General features: G+C 41.2%; 1 protein-coding gene across 1 annotated transcript in view; it reads left to right on the top strand.

The window, feature by feature from the left end:
- The window catches only part of LOC142423839 (aldehyde oxidase 3-like), a 118,841-nt gene that overhangs the window by 88,179 nt on the left and 15,270 nt on the right, over positions 1 to 15,392 (top strand). Inside the window, exons 30-32 of the mRNA XM_075528950.1 lie at positions 274 to 326; positions 11,717 to 11,831; positions 14,924 to 14,989. Of these exons, the coding sequence (XP_075385065.1) occupies positions 274 to 326; positions 11,717 to 11,831; positions 14,924 to 14,989 (234 nt within the window). The remainder of the gene's footprint in view (positions 1 to 273; positions 327 to 11,716; positions 11,832 to 14,923; positions 14,990 to 15,392) is intronic.

Below are 15,392 nucleotides of genomic sequence, written 5' to 3'. Positions count from 1 at the left end.
ATTTTGTCCTTTCCACGTTTTCATTTATTCTTTAGACAGAACTACCCAGACCGAACTTTGCTCTCTAGGGAATTACACAATGCCAATTGTGCATCTTGAGTTTGTGTCAAATCCCACGTGGGCATCAGATGTGTTATTCTTTCAGCAAGATAATATTCCCAATACTAATTTGTTTCTTAAAAAGCATGGCATCCACAAAATGGTTATTTCCCGTATTTCTTTTTGTTTGTCCCATTTTATATCTGTCCTTTGAAAACAATTCCTCTTTTTCAGGTCAATGAAGCTTTTACTCAAAGCATTAGTCTCTCAGCCACTGGATATTTTAGGTAAGGGGCACTGAATAATTTCCTCAAATTATTCCCTTTTGGTATTTGGAAGGTAAGTTTGGAAATATTGCACTCAATTGCTTATATCTTTAATAGTGTCCATTATTAATTTTTAAATTTCATTTCCCCTAAAGAGTTTTCATTTTAGAAAGAAATGTGATTTTTTTGCAGCTATATTATTATGAATAGAAGGAAGACAGATTTTAGATGAGTCCCACACTGGCCTACATGTGATTCCTTGTTCCACATAAGCCCACCACAGGTTTATGAGTTTAATGTTAATGGTGTGGACTGTTGAGAAGGATCTTGCAAAACTTTTAATGCTGCCCAGAATGCTTTTAGCACGTATACATTCTAGTCATTGATACTTCTCCTCGCAATTATTTAGTAGTGGGAGTGTGTGTGTGTGTGTGTGTGTGTGTGTGTGTGTGTGTGTGTAGTAGCAGTAGTCATTTTGGGTGCTTTTTATTATTTCTTGCTTTCTAGAAATTTTGCCCCAAACCTTGTCTTCCGGGGCCTGCTTTTCTTCCAAATGAGTCTTAGTTACAGAAGGTGTGAGATGAACAAGAGCAGACACAAACAGCTGCAGACAAACCATGAGGGGCTGATCAGAGTCCTACCTCAGACTAGTGTTTGTCCAAGCTGGTGGCAGGTAGCTTCCACAATCAGAAACTTAACGTGCTCTTAACCGTATGGGCATGGATGGCCCAGCTCTCGGGTTCATTGGGAAGACGCGGTGGCTCTTCCGGTGACATTTCTAAGGTCTTGCAGGGTCTCCATTCCCAGGGCCAATGGCCATCACAATTATAAGCTTGCATCGTTTACTTCCTTCCTTTCCCAAAGATTCTGCATTGCCATCTTGTTGTTCCTTCCTTCTTTCTTGCCTCATTGAAGAATCATTTCTTCCTTCCAAGACTGATCCTTGGCCTTTGCGATGGTCCTTTCCCAATCCCGTTTCCTTCAGAGACTTTGTTTCAGCAATTACCTCCTTTGGTTGCATCTTTCCGGTGACTCATTAACTCTCTCTTACAACTATGTTCAAGTTGCCCTGACCCATTCAAAATCAAAAAGCAAATTCACACAGCAAAAGTAAGCAAAGACTGTCACTCACTCTACCTGCCTTGAACTCAGTTATGGTTTCACTTCACCTTTCCTTTGCCCACCAATTTTTTAAAAAATCATTTGTATTGGGGGCTCTTACAGCTCTTATCACAATCTATATATCCATTGTGTCAAGCACATTGGTACATATGTTGTCATCATCCTTTTCGAAACATTTTCTTTCTACTTCAGCCCTTGGTATCAGCTTCCTCATTTTTTCCTTCTCCCCACCGCTACCCTCCCTACCTCATGAACCCTGATAATTTATAAATTATTATTATTTTGCCATATCTTACACTGACCGCTATCTCCTTTCACCCACGTTTCTGTTGTTCATCCATCTTGTGAGGGGGGTGGTTGTCCATCGATCATTGTTATAATTATCTCTTTCTCCCCCACCTTAACCCTACCCTCATGGTATCGTTACTCCCATTACTATTCCTGAGGGGGTTATCTGTCCTGGACTCTGTATGTCCAGAGCTCTTATCTATACCAGTGTACATGCTCTGATCATGCTGGATTTGTAAGGTAGAACTGGGGTCATGAGAGTCATGGCAGGGGAGGTGGGGAGGAAGCATTATAGAATGAGAGGAAAGCTTCATTAAAGAACTAGAGGAAATTTGTATGTTTGTCAGTGCTATACTGCACCCTGGCTGGCTCATCCCTTCCTTGTGACCTTCTGTGAGGGGATGTCCAATTGTCTACAGAAGGGTTTGGGGTCTCTACTCCACCCACCCCACCCCATCTCATTTGCAGCAATATGATTGCGTGTTCTAGGTCTTCTGATGTCTAATACCTGATCCCATCACCACCTCATGATCACACAGGCCTCCCACCCAATTCTAAAGGTAATTCTAATTCAGCTGCCTCAAATTACCCTGCATTCTCACTTCTTAATCCATGAAAAACGCTACCTTGACACGACTCTACGGCAACTAGCCTCTTTAACATCACAAAGTATTTTCCACTCAACTGTTTGTTTTTCTATGTCCTGTAACTAAACTTACTTTAGACTTACAAGCGAGGTGGTTCCGTGGTAGAATTCTCACCTTCCATTCAGAATACCAGAGTTGAATTCCTGGCAAGTGCATCTCACACATCCATCTATCAGTGGAATGCTGCATGTTGCCATTGTACTGAAGAGATATCATGGAGCTTCTAGACTAAGACAGACTAGAAGGAAGACGTGGCCATCTACTTCCAAAATCAACCAATGAAAACCCTCTGGATTGGGGTTGGCCCCAATCCCAACTACGTATACACCTCCCCCCCCAACCCCTAGAAGAATTTATTTCAGAGGACAGCACTGAAGCTGCAGCTCAGGGAGAGGAACATGTCTGATCAGAGCACACAGGAGAAAATGAAGGGGGAGGAAGAGAGAGTGGAGCACATCCTGGCCCACCAAGCCTTGAAAAAAATATTCCCACTCAGAGCAGCCAACCTACAGAGAAGACCATATGGCCAGCCCCACTGTGTGACACAACATAACTCACTGACCCATAGCCATACAAGGGACAATACTGGAGACACAGTGTGGGAATTGCACCCGATCTGATCCCACCATACCAAGGCAAAACACTAAGGGCGTGGAACAGAACATCAAGGGGAGCAGAGCAACAAAGTCCCCAGGGAATACAAAAAATAGATATGGGACCAGGGTGTGGCACCCCATCAGACTCAACTGGAAAACACTCCTAAAGGCCAAGAAACAGGCCTTGAAATAATTACAGCCTTTTCTTTGTTGTTGTTGTTTTAGTTTTTTGTCATAGGCTTTTTGGCGTTGTTGATGTTTTGTTTCCTTTTGTTGCTTTGTTTTGCTCTGTCTTGTTTTTGTGCGTGTTATTACTCTGCAGGTCTGTCTAAATAAGATAGGCTGGATGAACAATATGGAGGAGAAAACAACAGGACCAATGGTTCCAGGAGGAGATAGGAGAGGGGAAGGTTGGGAAAAAGGAAGTGGTGTTAACCAACCCAGGGACAAGGGAACAAGTGATCAAAATCAGTGGTGATGAGGGTGTAGGAGGCCTGGTAGGGCGTGATCAAGGGTAATGTAACTGAGAGGCATTACTGAAACCCAAATGAAGGCTGAGCATGATAGTGGGACAAGAGGAAAGTAAAAGGAAATAGAGGAAAGAACTAGGAGGCAAAGAGTATTTATAGAGGTCTAAATAAAGGCATGTACATATGTAAATATATTTATATATGAGGGTGGCAAAATAGATCTATGTCCATATATTTGTAGGTTTAGTATTAAGGTAGCAGAAGGGCATTGGGCCTCAACTCAAGTACTCCCTCAATGAAAGAACACTTTTAAATTCCAGTTCTATTAAACTGGAATTTCATGATGCTCACCTTCCTGACACGATCGCAGAAGACAAAGCGGGTGCATAAGCAAATGTGGTGAAGAAAGCTGATGGTGCCCAGCTATCAAAAGATATAGCATCTAGGGTCTTAAAGACTTGAAGATAAACAGGCAGCCATGTAACTCAGAAGCAACAAAGCCCACATGGAAGAAACACACTAGCCTGTGTGATCATGAGGGGGAGAAGGGATCAGCTATCAGGCATCCAAGAACAAAAAATCAAATCACTGTGAATGAGGGGGAGTACAGATTGGGGACCCAAGATCCATCTGTAGGCAACTGGACTTCTTCCCTTTACAGAAGGGTCGTGGGGAGGAGACGAGCCAATCAGGGTGTAGTGTAGCAACAATGAAACATACAACTTTCCTTTAGTTCCTAAATGCTCCCCACCCACTATCATGATCCCAATTTTAACTTACAAATCTGGCTAGACCAGAGGATGTACACTGGTGCAGATAGGAACTGGAAACCCAGGGAACCCAGGACAGATGATCCCTTCAGGACCAGTGCTGAGAGTAGCAATACCGGGAGGATGGTGGGAGGGTGGGGTAGAAAGGAGGAACCCTTGGGGACAGACAACAGAAAAGTGGGTGAAGGTAGACATTGGACAGTATAAGATATGACAAAATAATAATAATAAATGATCAAGGGTTCATGAGGGAGGGAGGAGTGGGGAAGGAGGGAAAAATGAGGAGCTGATATCAAGGGCTCAAGCAGAAAACAAATGTTTTGACAATGATGATGGAAACAAATGTACAAAAGTGCTTGACACAATAGATGGATGGATGGATTGTGATAAGAGTTGTACGAGTCCCCAGTAAAATGATTAAAAAGAAGAAGAAAAGAAACCCCCCGGATCACAGGAATCTGTTGTACAGCCAATTGTGGGGATGGCACAGGCCCAGACAGTATTTGACACCAGATTCTCGGACTGCCTATACAGCTGCTAATAAAAACAAACTTCCAGCTAAATCAAGGGGCTTCTGAGTCCCAATTAGATTTCGATCTGATTGATTGGTGACAAGTGCCTAAAAGACTCTTGAGAAGCATTTTAGGGCCCGATCAGAGTCCAGCTGGAAAGAGTGACGAAGTAGATTAGCAATGTGTTCCCCTACGTGTCAAAGAGCCCTCGTGTCGTAGTAGCTATGCATTGGGCTGTTAACCACATAGTTGGAAGTTTGAAACTACCAGCCACTGCTCGAGAGAAAGATGAGGCTTTCTACTCCCGTAAAGAGTTAGTGTCAGAACCCCACAGGGGCAGTTCTACCCTGTCCTCTCCAGCAGTGAGTTTAGTTTGGGTCTATATGTGTCATTTAATCTTCCCCAAACCCTGCAAGAGGAAGATGTGTAAACGCCATCCCTCTTTGTAAATGAAGAAACGGCGACTCCATCAGATTGGGTAGCCTGATATGGATGATGCAAGAATCCCTTTTTTTCCCACTTCCCCACCCTTATACCTACTCTCGTTGTTTACTGCTGATGGAAAACCAGGGCTGTGAGATCAAGCTCTAGAAGCAGAACAGGATCATTAAGACCACTGCCTCTTGTTTACCCTTGTCTTTTTTGATATTATCATGAAAGGCTTGGCCGAGTTTTGAAATACAGGATTTCATTATCTTCTGTGAAATATGGAAATTATATTAATGGGTAGCTTTCATTGAATTCTTTCAATGTGCCAAATTCGGTCCTCTAATTAAGTCCCAATAACCCATGAGGAGCCAATGTGATTTTCCCATTTCAGAAACTCAAAACTTCAGTCTCAGGACAGTTAAAGCACCTGGCCTAAGGTCACACAGCTAGCCAGAGGGAAAGCAGAACCCCAGGTCTGGGCGTCAACTCTTCTGCAGAGCACATCACCTGCATCATTGTGGTAAGCTGCCACTTCCCGGTGACTAGGGAACGTTCTAAGGAGCTGTAGTGGTGCCATCAGGTAATTCAAAACTGCTAACTTGCAAGCCGACTATTCAAAGACACCAGCAACTCTGGGGAAAAGCTGTGTGCTCTTTACAGATTTCCTGTTGGAGTCAGAACTGACTTTCGTCCTGGAATTTGCTACTAGAATTCTCCCATCGTCTGAGATTGTTACTGGGGGTTGGGTAATACATAACTCTGTGGGAATCTCATTGTACTTCCCGTAAGTATAATGTTAAGGATGCGGTGCATTTATTTTTCAATGACCCTTGACATTTCTGCATCAAAATTGCTCTGAAAGTTCACAGCTGCTCCCCTGATTTCTGGGATGCTTCCTTACCATGCATAATAAACACTCTGGAACTTTTATTCCTTTGCTTGGGCAATGAGGACACCCCAAGTTAGTTTTTAGGTTTCACTGCCTACAACCCCCTATTCTTCTGTTATCCATCTCATCTCACTTTTACTATTCATGATTTAATTATTTATCTTCCTTGGGTCTACCATGGCTCTGCAAAGGGACTCATTAAGAAATAAAGACTTGAAGTTAAAGACCTGAATCTCTGACATAACTCTCCCATGAATTCATTTTCAACCAATTAAAAAGGCTCTCCTCATATTAATAATAATCTTCACCATACCCGAAAAAGATCATCTTTAAGTTAGTTCTTATAAACAACATTTTTTACCTTTTTAAAAATTCCAGCCTATGTCCAAGTGCAATGCAAAAGACTGTATTTTGCCTGAGTAAATTGTCCCGCTGAACTCTTTCACTTTCACCTTTAATTCTATGTAACCATAATACCATCAGCAAAATCCAAAAATCAACACTGCAGTGTAATAATGCTTGGCCCCCATTCATGATTTTGCACTGCTCCCAGAATCTCTGTGGGGTCATTCATTCTGGGGCGGGCCTTTCATCTCTTCTAGACATCCATGACCTTGACCTGATGGAACATCTGTCCACTTAAGTTTGCCTGGTGTTTCTTCACAGAGGAAAGTGATGCTTCTTTGTCAGAATAACATAGAAGTGATTCTGTGTTTCCTTATTCTCACTCAGATAAAACACAATTTCAGTGTGTCCTTGGATCAGAAAGAGCCCAAACAGTTCCTATACTGTGAAGTGTTTTTGTTTCTCTATTGCGCTGCCCCCCTCCCCATTTGTAATTAATCTGTATTCTGTGGGGGAGATACATTGAAGCTCTGTTATATTGATACTCATAAAGACATCTACTGATATACTGATTAGTAGCAGTATAGCAGCAGAGCAGGGTGTCTTAATTTTTCAGTGGATAAAATTAATTTATTACTGTCACAATTTATTTGTGATTACTTATTTTGATGCTTGCATAATCCCAATGGCAGGTTCCAGGTCTGGGGCAGGGAAAGTCAGCCATGAACAGAGTACCTATTGTGCCAGTCAGCAAGGACCTGCTGAATGAAGGATAGGAGCAAATCAAAGGACACAAATGGCACTTAAAGAGACTCCCACTGCCCAAACCTACCTTTCACTCTGTTTCTAAGACCCAGTTTCGTATAGTGAAATTGTTTTCAATACCCTTCTCTAAACTTCATTTTCTCTTGCTATATTTCGCTAAATTTTAATTTTTCAAAGCCTTTAGGAGTCCCAAGATGCCACCAATAATCAAACTGCTTCCTGATTTGGGCTATTCATAGCCCTCTATAAACTCATATCATTTCTTGATATGTCCTCTCTACTCAGTGGTTGGCTGTGGCTTTATTTTATTTATTTTTGCTTTTTCTTTGAAAATTAGCTTAGATATGAAGACAAAATTATCAGAAAGCCCTCTTACCCCCCTTTTTTGTTCTCCTCAGTTGAAGAACAAAAACAAACAAAAAGCCAACTGAGAGATTAGACTGCCCAGAATCCACATGAACCTCACATCTTCTCTCCCATAGGCAAGACTACCAAGGAAACCAAATAAAAAAAACAGCAATTTCCCTGTAGGCACAGAACCAGAAAGGAGGTGGATGGCCTGACTCTTTCATGTAGTTGTATTGAGCCAGTCTTACATACCCACCTACTGCCAACAGAGTCAGACTTACCAGGGGCTCACTGCCCACTGCCAGTATTTGCCTCTGTATCTTTCTTTTCCCCAAGAATCTTCTGATGAATGTGTTAATATAAGTTATTTCCAAGCACACCATCTTGTATAATTCTTTTAAGGTATGTGTTAATAGCAGTTTCTCTACATGAAAAATGGTGACACTGGGTTGACACTTTCAGGACAAGATTATAACCCGCACTGTCCGTCCTTCTAGTTATACAAAATACTAATACCATAGGATGAATGATAAGAGTTGGCAGAAGAGAAGTTGGAGTGCTTATGGGAGAAAAGAAAAGGAAGAAAAATTTTTTAAATCATATCAGAAATTATTGGCCAGCTCCCCAAATGGAAATATCAGCTCTTCAGTATGATCCTCATGTATCAGATAATATACCAAACCAAAAATTAAGAACTAAACTCACTGCCAGTGTGTCAATTCCAACTCATAGCCACCCTGTAGGATGCAGGAGACTTGCTCTGTGGGTTTCCAAGACTAGCTTTTTATGGGAGTTGAAAGCCTCATCTCCTCCCGGGAAAAGGCTGGGGGTTCAAACTGCTAACCTCTTGCTTAGCAGCCCAACACATAACCATGATGCCACCAGCGCTCTTAGATAAACCACAGGAGGGTCAAAAACAACATTGCAAAAGTAAACTCCTTATTCTGCTTGTTCATCCAAGTTCGTGGCAGTCCAGTGGATGGTCAAGGGGAGCCTCAGCTGCCATCCCCAGTGCTTCCTCTCAGAGAAGGACACAGCTTATAGGCATGCCCATTCCAGGTGGCACTGCCCACACTTACCCAGCTGTAATTGACTAGAAAGCAGTGGAACTTTCCAAACAAGTTTGCTTAATCAAATGCTTTATTAACAAACACAAAATCACCGTGTGTCCTACTTTCCACCATAATGAGCTCAGCAATAATATAAAAGCACTGATGAGCCTGAGCTTCACGATTGCGGTGTCATTTGCCACTATGTATTAGCGCAATGGTCTCGGTTATACTTTCACATAGAAAGGAGGTCTGGTTGGAGGCACATGTGTACATCAATGCAAGTGCACAGATGATGGGATGGATGAAGGCATCGAGTCCCTGTAGCTGTGGCAGATGTGAAGGCCTCAGGCCGAGGCTCCCCACACTCAAGGCTAAGTCGGCAACTGTATTACTGAAACGATGCTGGACAAGTCCCTGCTGCAGCAATGACTAGACAGTATTTTGATCATTTTATTGAGCTCTTATACCATTCCACACACCCATTGTAGCAAGCATCTTTGTACATATGTTGCCATCATCATTTTCTAAACATTTACTTTCCATTTGAGCCCTTGGTATCAGCTCCTCAATTTTCCCTCCCTCCCTGCTCCCACCCACATGACCCCTTGATAAAGTATAAATTATTATTATTTTCATATCTTATGCCAACTGCTGTCAACCTTTACCACGTTTCTGTTAATGAGTTTTACAGTAGAGATAAAAATGAGATATACTTTGGTGTTAATAGATAGCAGCTGTTCAAAACTGCCTGTCAGACAGGGAGAGAGATGACACCTTCTACTCCCATAAACATTTATAGTACAAGAACGCATATGGGCCCTTCTCTTCTGTCCTATACGGCCCTGGGGAGTTGGGACTGACTCAGTGGCAATGAGTCTTGAGTTTTGGATGTTACTGTTGCCAAAGGAGGAGGAGGAGGAGGAAGGACCCTCAAGGAAATAACTTGGAGCTGTATCTCACTTAAAACTAGTTTAAAAATGAGTCATTACCATTTTGAGGGGAACATCCCCAGAATTTTTGCCAACTAATAAAAATGTTGGCCAAGGGCAGCAAAACAAAAGAAAATTGCTCCAAAGTGAGAGTTCATTTCCAAATTACCTAGGAATGTGAAGCTCACATAATAGGGGAGCTTTTTTTAAAAAAATCATTTTATTGGGGCTCTTACAGCTCTTATAACAATCCATATATCAATTGTATCAAGCATATGTGTACATATGTTGCCATCATCATTTTCAAAATATTTTCTTTCTACTTGAAAACTTATATCAGCTCCCGTTTTTCCCTCCCTCCCCCACCCTTGTTGCCCCTTGATAAATTATAAATTATTATTGTTTTCATATCTTACACCACTGCTGTCTCCCTTCACCCATTTTTCTGTTGTTGGTTCCCCCTTGGGGAATGGGGGTTTTATATCAATCATTGGGATTCATTCTCCCTTTCTCCCCTTTTTACTCCACCTACCCCATATGCTTATGCTATTGCTACTCCCACTACTGTTCCTGAGGGGTTTATCTGTCTTGGATTCCATCTGTCAAGAGCTCAAATTTGTACCCATGTACATGCTCTGGTCTAGCCAGATTTTTAAGGGAAAATTGGAGTCATGATAGTCAGCAGGGGAGGAAGCATTAAAGAACTAGAAGGAAGTTGTATGTTTCTCAGTACTATACTGCACCCTGACTGGCTCGTCTCTTCCTTGTGACCCTTTTCTGAGCGGATGTCCAATTGCCTACAGATGGCTTTGGGTCTCCACTCTGCCTTCCCCTCATTCATATCAATATGATTTTTTGTTCTGGGTCATTGATGCCTGATACCTCATCCCATCAATACCCCATGATCACACAGACTGGTGTGCTTCTTCCATGTGGGCTTTGTTGCTTCTGAGCTAGATGGCCACTTGTTTATCTTCAAGGCTTTAAGACCCCAGATGCTATATCTTTTGATAGCCGGGTACCATCAGCTTTCTTCACCATATATGCTTATGCACCCACTTTGTCTTCAGCCATCATGTCACGAAGGCAAGCATCATAGAATACCAGTTTAATAGAAGAAAGTATTCTTGCATTGAGGGAGTTGGAGGCCCAAGTCCATCTACTACCTTAAAACTAAACCTATAAATATATGCACATAGATTATTTCCCTGTCATCATATATAAATATATTTACATATGTACATACCTGTATTTAGACCTCTGTGAATGCCCTTTATCTCCTAGTTCTTTCTTCTTACTTCCTTTTACTTTCTTCTGGTCCCACTATCATCCTCAGCCTTCATTTGGGTTTCAGTAATTCCTTTCGGTTACATTGCCCTTAATCAAGCCCTACCAGTCCTTTTATATCCTTATCACCACCAATTTTGGATCATGTGTTCCCTTGTCCCTGTGTTTGTTAACACTGCTTCCTTTCCCCTACCTCCCCCTCTCCCATGCCCCCTGGGACCATTGGTCCAATCATTTTGTCCTCCAGATTGTTTATCCTGCCTATCTTATCTAGATAGACCTGCAGAGATAATAATATGCACAAAAGCAAGCGGGGAGCAAAACAAAGCAACAAAAGAAAACAAAACAAAACAATAACAACAAACCAATGACAGAAAAGGAAAAATCTGTAAATAATTCAAGGTCTGTTTGTTGACCTTTAGGAGTGTTTTCCAGTCAAGTCTGATGGGGTGCCACGCCCTGGCCCCAAAGTCTATTTTTGGTATACCCTCAGGACCCCCTTGCTCCCCTTGCTGTTCTGTTGCAGACCCTTAGTGTTTTACCTCTAAGGTAGGGTAGGGTCAGATCAGGCACAATTCCCCCACTGTGTCTCCAGCAACAAATAGTTTTAAAACAGAAAATATTATGGACGTTTTCTTTTTTTCCCCAATTGCGTGAATTTAAAATGTTACTTTAGATTGAAAAATGAGGATATGTTGTGAACTTTTAACTTTTTAGATCTTCTTAAAGTTGAAAGTAGATTTTTCAATACTGATCTTTCCCAGCTGAGGCTGCTCAGCCTCCTCATGATGGGTCTCTGCCCCTTCTCTGCTCTGAACTCTGAGTGAGACTTTGAGAAATGTTGCATTTTGTGTTTGTTGCATAGTTGAACTCTCTCAAGACAATTTTATTTATTTCCAACCTTAAATAAAGCCCCACTGCTACCCCATGAGCTGACCTCAGACTGTATTCCTTCTTGTCAGGGGCTATCAATCTGACATGGACTGGGAGAAGGGAGAGGGGAACATGCCACCTTACTTTGTTTTTGGAGCCGCCTGCTCGGAGGTTGAAATTGACTGTCTGACAGGAGCTCACAAGGTAAGCAGCAAATACTGTGTGAAACACTTTTAATAGAAATGCTGAGACATACTAGGTTTTTGCCTATCACATCAACAAATATGTAAAAAAACTATAATTTTGTTTCAGCAATAGTATGCAAAAAATGATTTCTTTCACATAGTGCTGGACTTCATTTATTGCAATTGCTGTAACCATTCTTGAAAGATGTGTCAAATGTCTATATGATGTCCATACAATTTGATTAGGGAATACTGTTACTGGATTTTTTTTGTAACTCATCCCAGAATTATGGAAGAAGTGGAAAAATCTTTCAGAAAGGTAGGGAAAACTTTCAGAGAAAAGAATCTGAAAGGTGAGTTTGATAGAATTAACTAAGGCAGAGGAGGTAGCAGAATGGTGTTCACTATACAGGAAAACACACACAGCAAAACCAGCAGGCTAAGTCTAAGGCACACAAATAGGAGTAAACTAATGCAAAAAGAGAAAAGCATAGAATTCTGGGAGATGAGGCTCGGGTGAGTTAAACATCATAGAGACCATCCACGGACCCCACTGACACATTTGGAATTTATCTTGTAGGGTGCACATCCAAAGGAGAGGTTTTCAGCAGTAGAAAGGCATGTGACGAAGTTCAATTAGGTGAGCATGTGGAGAAAGGATTTGGGGGAAAAGCAGAACAAGAAGATGTAGACCACATGAGAGGTCTCCAATACAGTAAATAAGACAGAACGAGGGCCTGAACTAGAGGAATAGCAATAGAAATGGAAAGGAAGGGATAGATTCAGGACGTATTTCAGATGGAAAGCTAGTGGGACCTGGTGATATAATGGCAAAGACGTGCAAAGGATCTATCAATGGTCATCCCATGTTCCACCCAGTGTCATTTTCCCAGGGGCTAGCCCAGTACCTGATACATTGCACCTAAAAAACAAACAAACAAACAAAAACACTGCTGTTGAATTAATGTTGACTCTTGGTAACCCAATAGGGCAAAGCACAGCTGGGCCCTTGGGGTTCTGAGGCTGTAATGCTTTACTGGAACAGACAATCTCTTCTTTTCCAAGGACCCAGTGGTAATTTTGAGCTGCTGACCAAGCAGTTAGCAGTCCAAAGCATAATCCACTATACCACCAGGGTTCCTTAAAGGTGTTCCCTACAAGGTTGTTGAAGTCATGAATTTAACTTAATTAGTAGTACAGCATCACTATATCCAAAAGAACCTGTCAACATTCCACCATTCGAGGAGGTAGCATATGAGCAAGAACCAACAGTGCTAAAGGTCAAACTGAACGGCAAGCATTAGTCAAAAGCAAGGCTCCAGGAATTGATGTCATATAAACAAAATGTTTCAACAAGTTGATGAAGCACTGGAAGCTCTCACTTGTCTATGCAAGGAAATTTGGAAGACAGCTACTTGGCCAACTGACTAGAAGAGATCTACATGTGCACCCATTCCAAAGAAAGGTGACCCCACAGAATGCTCAAATGATACAACAGTATCATTGATATCTCCTGCAAGTAAAATGTTGCTGAGGTCATCCAACAATACATACAACAGCAATACATTAAAGGGAGCTGCCAGAGGTTCAGGCTGGATTCAGAAGAGGACATGGAGCAAGGGATCTCATTGCTGAACTCAGATGGATCCTGGCTGAAAGCAGATATGAGAAAGATGTTTGCTTGTATTTTCTTGCTTATACCAAGGCATTTGATTATGTGGATAATAATAAACTACGGATAACCAATTGGTCCTGCAATTTATGTGTCCCAGATGGCTCTTATATACTGAGGAATGGTTTTGATGGAAGTTTGGTTTGTCTTTTAGCCAACCATATCCCCAAAGAGAACAAAGAATGGTGTCTTTAGTCCCATCCTCTACTAAAGCAGTCTTAAAGATGCCCCCAAGGAAGCAAAGTGTCCGATTTGGTTCACACCTTCTACTAAGGCCAGGACGCAACCGCACCTTAATCCTGTCACAGAGAGCTCTCTCCAAAATGGGACCATATGCATAACATCCAGAAGTGTACACCACCTATGGAATTATGGCCAGATGAGCCATATTAAATATGGCTACATCACACAACCCAAGGACAGTATCCTTACAGGCCAAGAACCCAGAAATACCAAAAGAATATTTGTTCTCATCCAAGGAGCTTGGGATTAGAGTCAGGTTACCCCCAAACCACCCTAACTCAGTGATAGAAGAGCAAGAAGCCACACCACAAAGGGGAACTTGGGATTCAAAGTTTCAAGCACACAAACTAATGCTGTGAAATACAACAACTGAGAGACTATCTCTTACCAATGGATGACTATAATAGAGAAACTTAACGTAACTTGAAGACAGTTATGTTTAAGATTTCAAAAAAAGAAATACACCTATTTAAAAAAAACACAAGAGGATATGGGGTGGGGGAACCAGTGACTATGAATCAAGAATAAATATATATATAAAGAATCAATAAAAATATCTTAATGGTGAAAAGTATACTGATTGAACTTACAAAATTCTAGATTAGACCCTGTCAAAAACAGAATTCATGACTTTGAAAAATTATATTGAGGAATTTTCTTAGGCCAGAAAAATACAAAGATGAAAAATATGCAAAAAAAATAAAAGACTAATAAATATTCCTTAGCATACATCTGATAGGACTTTGAGAAGTAACAAATAAGGGAATGACAAAGAAATTAAAACTGAGAATTTTCTAAGATTGAACGAAATATTGGGCCACTAATTTAAAGTGTACACCATGCACTGAGCAAGAGCCTGAAAAATATATTCCTATCTAGACATATTATTTTGATATATAAAAAAAGATAAAAGGGACTTTTGAAAGTCCTTTTCCAAGAGTAAAGTTTTTCTGTGGTATTTTCTGATCATCTTTTTAACTCCGGAAAAAGAAAACAATCTTGTTGCTTGTAAAATGGAAGGGAGCTGACATCAAGGAGTTCAAGAAGAAAGAAAATGTTTATAAACTGACTGTGGCAGCAATTGTACAGTGCTACTTGATGTGATTGAATTATGGAATGTTAGAGCTCCCGATAAAATAATTAGAAAAAGATGGACCATGGACCATAACCACCTGTTGGTTTTCAATCCTCTGCAGAATACAAGAACAGACATTGTCATGGATGCTTGTTTCAGTATAAATCCAGCTGTGGACATAGGACAGGTACGTACATTCTTTCTTCTCTGGTATCAGTGAATTAGTATGTGAATATGCTATCCAGAAAGCATTTAATATTTTACCCATTCTGGAGATTTGTTGAGAGAAGTGATCTTCTTTCTCTGGTTCCCTTTGTGTCACTAGTTTGTTCTATTAGCTAAAATCACTTCCTCATCCTGCTTCTTCTTTGACCCATCATCATAAAACAACAATAAAAACAACCAAACCCACTGCCATCAAGTTGATTCCAACTCGTAGCAACCAGTTATATTATGGGTAAACTGGAAAGAGAGCTAAGAGTTATCCTCTCATTGCCCTAATGGGAGGCAGGAATGGGATGAATGAGTATTGTCCTGAGGTTGCACCCTGGGAGAGCTGTTTCTATAATCACTACTATGCAAGTGATTTT

The sequence above is a fragment of the Tenrec ecaudatus genome, chromosome 13 (assembly GCF_050624435.1).
Source record: "Tenrec ecaudatus isolate mTenEca1 chromosome 13, mTenEca1.hap1, whole genome shotgun sequence".
NCBI classification, from domain to species: domain Eukaryota; kingdom Metazoa; phylum Chordata; class Mammalia; order Afrosoricida; family Tenrecidae; genus Tenrec; species Tenrec ecaudatus.
The sequence above is the reverse complement of the archived record's forward strand: the minus strand, read 5'-3'. Positions and strand labels throughout refer to the sequence as shown.